General features: G+C 44.1%; 1 protein-coding gene across 1 annotated transcript in view; it reads right to left on the reverse strand.

The window, feature by feature from the left end:
• Nucleotides 1–6,399, reverse strand: part of LOC103604505 (protein PTHB1-like) — a 106,921-nt gene extending 100,522 nt beyond the window's left edge. Inside the window, exons 1-2 of the mRNA XM_008589078.1 lie at nucleotides 6,251–6,399; nucleotides 3,111–3,309 (exon numbers count right to left, since the gene is read on the reverse strand). Coding sequence (XP_008587300.1) covers nucleotides 3,111–3,309; nucleotides 6,251–6,399 — 348 coding nt within the window. The remainder of the gene's footprint in view (nucleotides 1–3,110; nucleotides 3,310–6,250) is intronic.
• Between the last annotated feature and the right edge of the window lie 2,758 nt (nucleotides 6,400–9,157).

Genomic DNA, 9,157 nt, shown 5'->3' on the forward strand with positions numbered 1-9,157 from the left:
TCCCTCCCTTTCTTCCTCCCTCCCTCCCGCCCTCCTTCCCTCCTTCCCTCCTTCCCTCCTTCCTTCCTTGTTCCCACTCACGGGTGAGAACATGCAGAATTTCTCTTTCTGTGCCTGGCTTATTTCACTTAATGTAATTTTCTCCAAGCCCATGAAATCCTTAATAATTTTATCTTTGAACCTGGGTTTTGTGAGTGAAGTCTGATGGAGCAAGGAAGCATGTGTAGGAAAAGGGAAGATACGTATCATATATGTGCCCCTTTTCCTTTCTGCCCCATGAGCTCGGAATTCCCGCAGCCCCAGGATGAGAGGGTCCAGGCAGACTCAAAGCAAACACAGGGAAGGAGTGTCGTGTCTAGATGGGTTAGGCAGGAACAGGGCGGCCCCGAGAGGCTTTGCACTTGAGCCAGACCTGGTTTTGAATGCAGAAAGAAGGCAACAGGATTCAAGGAGACATGAACGACTCAGGAAGCCCACCGTATCCTTTCTTGCTCCTCTTACTGCCCTATACTGCGCAGCCACTTACACCGGAAAAGATAACACAGAAGAAAAGAGAAAGATAGAGCAGCACTGAGTTCCTTTTCCTTTCGGTCCTCCCTGTCTCATCAATAAACTGAAGGCAGAGAGTGCTGGAAGACATGCAAATATCAAAAAGAGAAATACAAAAGTCAAGTCTCCACAGTTCTGAAAGAACAAAATACATATGCGTGTACAGCCACGAAACACAAGCTGTGCAAGTCTGCTGATTCCGCATATGCACTCAGATCTTTACTTCAAAGTGGCATTGCACATTATAAAGATCAACGGTAAAATTCACACTAACAATTTAAATTTTAAGTTCTTCTTTACTCTGAATGGCTAACATAGCAAATAAAAAAAAAACAGTGACAACTGGAAAGAGAGAGAGACTCTGCAGAAAGAATAAAGTTTTGTTTTTAGCACGTGTTTTAACAGCACCTTAGCACTTTTTTCCTACTTTCTGAACGAGGGGTCTGCATTTTCACTTTGCGCTGGCCCCGCAGTTAGGTGACGGGCCCTGCTCTGCTTCCTGGTGCCACGTCCCTCCCCTGCCGCTGCTCTGCCAGGATGCCCCTTGCTCGCTGCCACCCTTTTCTCCACTCACCCACCCGAAAAATACTGACTGCGCTGTGCTCGGGCACTGTGCCAGGTCCTGAGGATATAAAAGGAATAAGATATTATTCCTGTGCTCAAGTGTCATCGGAGAGATGGACAAATAACCATAAAAAGGCAGTAAAACCTGCCTTGCGTGACTCTAGTGCGGGCTATAAGTAATACATGCAAAGTGTCAGACCACGTCCAGCAACGACTGCTAACCTCAGCGCTCTACTCAATTATCTCACTTGATTCCTAGCACAACATACTGCACAAGTCCTATTATTGTTTCCATCTTACATATACAGAAGCAGAGATTTAAAACAGTTAAGAAATTGGACCACACCGATTTTGTCATTTAGTGGTGGAACCAGGAACTGAGGCCAACCAAGCGTTTTTGATTACTAAATCTGATTTGAAAGTGATACCTATCATTCTTATTAATATAATCCTCACCATTACCTTCTTTATTTTCCATTGTTGCAGTTAAGTGTCTCCATTTCTAGCTCCTCAAAGGTCAGTTTTAGTAGTAATTGTATTTTATCAATCTCCTTATAACATATCATTTGCTACTAAATAAAGGTGTATTCTAATTTTTTTCTGATTTATTTATTAGTATTTTGTTTAGGACATAAAATATAGTGGCTGCTGCTGCTTTGTTTTTAATCTGATAATCCTTTGAGATAATGCTTTGACCTAACTGTAGAAAATTCGATTCAGCTGACAAAATTTTTGACTTTCAAAATTACGTTCACAACTCTTTTCACTAAAACGAAGTGCATTGGTTAAAAAACATGCATTTTGGAAGCAGACAGACTTGGGTCCAAATCCTGGCTCTCCTGTCCATTAGTGTCAGAGAAGTATTTAACTCTAAAATCCGAAATTTTCCTACAGGTAAAATGGGGATGAAAACAGTACCTTAACTATCTCATAGGGCCGTGTTTAAGATTAAATGAGATAATTCTTATGAAATACTTAAAATAGTGCCTGGTACCAAATAAGCACTACAAAAGAATGTTAGTTTTAGTACCATTATTTTTAGTATGATATTCTTATAAATAGGTTTAAGAATGGATTTGGAATGATTTTTCCCTTGAAATGGTTTCCCCCAATACAAAAACCTAAGTTCAAAGGTCTCTAATTTCCAAGATGTACATGATTTCTTTAAAAGTAAAAGCACACAGAAAGTCCTCCGGAACGGCATCCGGTGGCCGTACACGTCTCTCCAACTCAAGGGATCCGAGCTGTTTTTGTTGAAATAATCCTTCGCCGAGAACTCAACATACCGCCCTCATTTCCACTGCTTTTTATTCTAAACTGCCTATTCTAGGGTTGAGGATGAAGCGTTTATAAACTGTATGTAAAGAACTCAATAAATGTAAGGAATCGTTCCCGTCACTTTCGGCTAAGCTGCCTCAGTTCCCTCTAACCCCTGAAGTGACACACACATTTAAGAACACTGAGCAAATTAGAATGGCCGAACTGTTTTCTCTGGCGGAGAAGGAGAGGATTAGCTAATGTGAAGTTTACTGCCGTCACTTAGGCCATCAAATGACTGTTTCCCTGGCTTCTGAGTGATTGAAGAGCACATAAAAAACAGACTGGATACTACATAAAAATGGACTATATACCTATTTTTAAAATAGCTCCAGAAAAAAGGCCTCCATTTGACATTTGTATTATGGTTTAAAGAAAAAAAAAAAGAAAAAGCATTTTTGTAAAAAACCAAGCCTTCATGTGATACCTTAGAAAACAGGATAGCCGTGTGATATCTTCCCAAACCCAGATCTTTTCAACCACGCTGTCTATTCCCACTGCAGGCTCGCGGGTCCTTACCAATTCTTGCGTGTCCTCCTGCAGCGGAGAAAAAGCATTTTTGTAAAAAACCAAGCCTTCATGTGATACCTTAGAAAACAGGATAGCCGTGTGATATCTTCCCAAACCCAGATCTTTTCAACCATGCTGTCTATTCCCACTGCAGGCTCGCGGGTCCTTACCAATTCTTGCGTGTCCTCCTGCAGCGGCAGAAATGCCGCTTCCAGAATGGCCATCTGGTCAGTGCTAAGCTTCTGCCACAGCCCGATCAGCAGAACCACCAAATGGGTGGCACTTTTCAGCCTGGTGAACGACTGGAACAGATTGTCTCGGTTTTCCTCTACTGCATCTGCTAGAGCGATTACCTGCAGAAATGACAAACTTCGGTTAGGGATAATTTCACAATTCCTGAGCCTTCAACAAATTACCTTTGGCACACTTTTGTTTTTCTTTAAAACAACGTGATGAACTCTGTCTTCCATAAACACAAGCTATGTTGAGTCATACAAGAGTTATCATTCATCGGCTCACTTCCTTCTGTTTAAAAAAATGCCAAAGTAATTCCAAATCCATATGGCCAGGAGATGAAAATATCCACAAAATGAGCTTAATGGGGACATTGTTTAGTGTTTGCTTCACCATCGACCGGCCTTCTCCAATGCACAGTAATATAAAGTAACCTCTAATAAAGCTATTATGGTCTTCATTACTAGCCACAGAGATTGATCAAATAAAACATTCTTATCAAAATAATTCCATTTGCCTTGAGGTTCAAAATAATAACTTCGTTACACCTTCTTTTAGAAAATAACTGTCTTCCTCTGGTATTAGTCTTTATATGTTATGCGGTGTTAGGATAAGCCAATAATTTTTTATTACACCTAAAAGGTAGATAGTGTTAAGACATTCAACCAGTTAAGTAATGTCATTTTCGTCACAAATGTCAGGCACCAGCCACAGGGACCTGAAAGAAAAAAAAACTTCAGGGTGTGTTAGCTTTACAACGCCAAATCTATTTAGGATAAAATCGGCAGGAGTAAGTAGAATTGGCTTTTTTCCATCCTTTTGAATAACACTGGAAAAAAAGAACTAAAGCAACAATTGGATGGAACATCCAAGACTGCTCATTGGTGTTTTATTTTACTTTAATGTCTTGGTGAATTTTGTGCTCATTAAAAGTAATGAACTGACTGCCCCAGAGGCTCAAGGCGTCTGACAGTCCTCAGAACAGGAATAGCAAAAGCCAAGGCACCGTGAGCTCCTTTCTACAAGCCCCTGCCAGTCCAAGGGACCAGAGCTCAGATGAGAGTCAGAAGTCTGGTGCACATGATCCGTTTGGTGATATTTCATGGGTTATTGACACTGGCCCAACGGGACGGTTAAAACATCATCATTCAAGTAAGAAGATTTTACAGCTGTGTGGTCTCCCAAATTCCACGTGGGGAGAGGGGCTGTAGGGGGACAGTCCTTAGAGTGTCTGGGAGACACTGGAAAATAGATGTAAGTTAGGAAAAGACAGAGCAACGGAAGGTCCTTGCCCGAAAATGCCAGCAAACCAGGATTCTTTGCCTCGTGGCCGAGGGCTTGCAGGAGTTACAAAAGGCAACTGCAACTTGCGTTCAGCCCTTCAGGGGCCACAGGAGTCTGAACCCAGGCCAGCACTACATAAAGTGCCTTCCTTACTATGCACCTGCCACTGTGTTCCCTTCCATTTGCATTCAAAAGACGTACCGAAGATAGCCCAGGAGGAGAGAAAGCACATGCACACAACCAATTAAGGGGGAGAAACATTACTGTAATGACGTCCTAATTGTGCAGAACAGAACGTACTTGTGAAAGAAGTTAGTAAAGCGATGGATTACTGTGGGCCACAGTTAATATCCCTGGGGCCTCTTTCACTCAAATGGCGCTTGGAACTCATCCCTCCCCCATTACTTCAAGAAGTCCCCTCGAAGAGACAGAGAGAGTCACTCTCCTTAAACCAAAACACCTGGAATCATATGCTTCCTCTGCCCTCGCCACAGTGACAACTGACTCCTGTTAAAATCTAAGTTTATACTCTTTTTCTTCCTGTGAATGTTACCAATTAAGCCTCATGGTGGGGCCATCACATGACACAGATGCTTATTGTCAGAAAATCTAACTCGTACAAAGATGAAGGTCATAAACACGGACTGAGTGCCACGCGTGTGCCCGCACTGCAGGGAATTCAATGGTGACAGATGTAATCTCCACCTTCAAAGAGCTCATAATAGAGAAAGGAAAATAGGTCAAGGAGGCAAATGTGACCATGTAAGACGCTATAGAGTACAAAAGAGAAGGCCTTTATAATCCTTTATGATTCATTATGATTACCGTGTTAGTTAGTAACAATCACTCCAATTAACTGAACACAGACCACGTGGCAAGCCTTCTGCTCTGTGCCACCCAGAGCTCCGTGCCTTCAGTCCTCACACGTCCGCTGCCTAGTTGGCACTCTCTCTCCCTCTCGCACAGATGAGGACTCTGAGTCCCAGCGGACATAAGGCATTTTCCCAGCACTCTGCACAGGGCAAGCTTAGAAGGGCCCCGTGCTCGGTTTAATACCCTGTCTCTGTCTTGAAGTTCTTGCTGATTTTATGTGTGAACTTGGGTTTTGTAGGTGAAGGTAAAGCACGCACATGAGCGGAGGATGCATGTACATCCACCTACATGAGTTAAGTGCTCCTATGCTTGCATTTAAAATTGGCATTGAAAATATAAATATTAATGGTAAAATTCATGGTAATAATTTAAATTTTTTACTTTTTCCTTAATTGGAAAGATATTAAATAGAAAATAAAAAACATCATCAGAAATTGTGAAAGAGAGACCACTGAAGAAAGGAAAACACTTTACATTTTAGGAGCTGTTTTTCTTTTTTTCTTTTTTCTTTTTTTTGTCTTTTTTTGTCTTTTTCCGTGTCCGGCAACGGATCGCAACCCTCAGTGTTGCCCCCGTACCGGACCGGGGACCGGCAACGGGATCACAACCCTTGGTGTTGCTCCCGCGCCTCGCTCAGCCAGTGAGCGGGAACCGGTCTGTATGTGGGATCCGAACCCTCGCGCCGCCGCGCTTCCCAAGCGGCGCACTATCCAGTGCGCCACCGGGCCGGCCCCTTAGGAGCTGTTTTTAACAGCCCTTTCTTCTGCCTTTTTAACAAAGGCCCCTCATTTTCATTGTGCGCTGGATTCACAAATCAAGTAGCCAGCCTGACCATACACCTAGAAAACGCAAGAACAGGATTCAAACTCTGGAGCCTGTTTCCCTCCGAAGCCTGCTGGAGGCCTTCGGCACTCCGCACCTTTGGAGGGGAACACACCACCGCCAGCCGAGCGTGCAGGGAGAAGCGGCGGCGCTGCAGTTGGCTTCGTCAGCTCCTACCAGCTCTGCAGACAGACCTGATCGTTCGATTTTCAAGAATTTTACAAGCCAGTTGTTAAACACAGCCATTACTAAAAATTAAATTACATAAACTTAGAACTAAATAAATTACATTAAAAACAAGGCAATAAATACTCAAACCCGTTACTTCATACTATTACCTAGGCCCTTTGCTGACTTCTTTCGCACTTCTTTATGCCTGTTGTATCTGTACACTGGAAACACTGCAATGGTACTGCCCATTTCTTGCCAACACTGCATTCAGAATGGGTAGCTCGAAATTGCCCATGGTGGAAGTATTTGCTACATGGGAATCAACAAATGCTACAAACTCGGGCTTCCTGACTCCACAGAGAGTCTACTTTTAAGCATTCACCAGCATGCCACTGAGGAGAGGTACCTGAAATGGGTCCTACACAGCTGACATTGTGTAAGAGAGCTTTCAAAGTGAAGGAAACAACTTGAGCAAAGCATGAAAGCAGAAAGGTAGAGGCTGCTTATTCATGTAAAAACAAACATTCTGCTTTGGGAACAGTTCCTGATGAAACTAAAATGGTAAGCTGGGCGACTGTCAGAGAGAAATCAGAATGTCAGGGTGAAGAGCACGTACTTAAGTCTGCCGGCACTGGGGAGCCACTGAGTATTCTAGAGTGTGGGTGTTACTTGATGGAGGCTGTAGTCTAAGCAGCCATCGGATCATAATAAATATTTGGGGCATTTGCTGGGACTCAGTGAAGCTTTTATTCACGTTCCTCACTCTCAAGGGAAAATTCTCACTAAGTGTAACCGCATGTCAGTTCATGGACCCACCCAACTTGCTAAACACAGCTGTGGTGGAACAATGACTTCGTGAAACAGCAGCCCAAGCCACAGGATCTTTCCTGAGCAAGGCCCCTGGATGAATCAATCCAGGAGAAGCACTGTCTCTCTATATTTCAGTCGTATTGAATACATTTCTGTGCCATTGTGGAAAGAGTCTGCTATCCCCAAATGGTCACAGAAATTGGAAAGAAATGGGATAAACTATTTATGTAAATTATCCCCAAGGAAAATCTTCCTGACCTACTGGCCAGCATGAAATACTAAACAGATCTCCATGTTCTCAATTTAGTTTTACATGTAACAGCCAAGTTTACTTTGTTCTCCATGCAAGCCAAATGAATTTAGCAGAATGAACATAGTGAAACAGGGCTGGAAAAACTAGACCCATCAAGATGCAGCTCTGTGCGCACAAGGCCTAGAAGAGCTCACGGCTCACCTGGCACTGAGAAATGAGGCCAAGCAGCTGCTAGAACTGAACCTGGAGGGAGAGCGATTTTTCAGGGCTCATCGCTGGCTGAGCAAGACGTGTGTTCTCTGGCGTTCAACGGAACTTCAGAAAGGGAGGGGTTGGGGAAACAATAAATGCTAACGACTTCAAGCACAATGTGTTGATGGTCTTTGTTTTGCTTTTTCAAATTGAAGGTTTCCAAATAAAATGGAGACCCCAAAGGACATCTCTGTCCAACTGCCATATCAGTTGATGCCAAAGTAATGAGGCAGAGGCCCAGGGAGCTGCCTTTAGGAAAACGCTCAACTCATAAAGTGAGTGTGAAATTAATCCCAAATACTTCCAGCTGCCAGGATAGGCTCTAAAATTGGTTACAGGAAAGCAGCAGCAGCAGAGTAGACATGAATCATACTATGTGAACATGAACATGTCCAATTTCTTACCGTTGAATCGGCCCCCAGATCTCATGTGTGGCACATGGAACCTCACTGCCTTGCTGTTGATCTGTCATTTACTGAGGCCTGACTGTGGGCCAGGCACTGCGTTCAGGACTGTTACACCCAGATTAGTATTTGGTCCTCATGGCAACTGTCCGAGGTAGGAATGGTTGATCCCTTCCATCCCCTTCCTGGTGAGACAGGAGGTGCTCAGTTTCCCCAGGCTTGGCTTACAGGACTCGCCTCTGGGATTCAAGCCATTCCGCAGGGTCTCAGGCCCCTCCGCTAGGCCCTCCCCTAGAGGAAAGTTACTGTTGCAAACTGAACCTATTTTCGGACCAGTGTGAGACCTCAGGGGGCTGAGGATACAAAGCCAGTGGCTAGGCAAGCTCGGGTAAATGTAATTCATATTCATTAGATAGTATGAATATGCATTAGAGAGCAGACTGTAAGAGGTGAATCCCGGCGGAAGGCGGGGCTGCTGCTCACTTTCCCGGGGCAACCCACACGTGGCTGGCTGGCTGGGGTACGTATCTTCCTTCTGCATCAGACTTGCTCCTGTCTCTAGGGCCGGCCTGCACCCTGTACTAACCTTTCAGTGGGTAGTGCTTACTTGTATGTTGGACCTGGTGCGGGCCCTGCTCAGTCTCTGGAGCTAGGCCACACTCTCTCTGTGAAACCTGTATCTCTTCTTCATTACATTAAACCCATCCTCACTCTCAGTGACTCTGCCCTTGAATTCTTTCCTGGGATGTAGTCAAAAACCTTGTAAGAGGACAGGGTGGTAAGGCCAACTACCGGGCCTTCCCAGACCCCTTCTCCCCTGGCATCGCTGGAACCTTAGGGACATCTGAGCACACTGCCCGGCTCATGAAAGACGGCAGAGGAAGGCCAGGATTCCAACCGTGTCTTCTGATTTCCCAGTGGGTCCTTTCTTCTACACTGATACACAAATATATACAGGTGCCCCATGAAATAATCCTGTGGATTTTTCTCTTGATAATCAAACAAAGATACTAAGAACAAACACTATGAATATATTATATCCATGACAGGCATGTGTGCTTTAGTTAAGTTTTCCCATTGCCGGGGCTTCTAACATGAGGTCAACTGGAGTTGG

This window comes from Galeopterus variegatus, unplaced genomic scaffold (genome assembly GCF_000696425.1).
Source record: "Galeopterus variegatus unplaced genomic scaffold, G_variegatus-3.0.2 Scaffold5192, whole genome shotgun sequence".
NCBI lineage: Eukaryota > Metazoa > Chordata > Mammalia > Dermoptera > Cynocephalidae > Galeopterus > Galeopterus variegatus.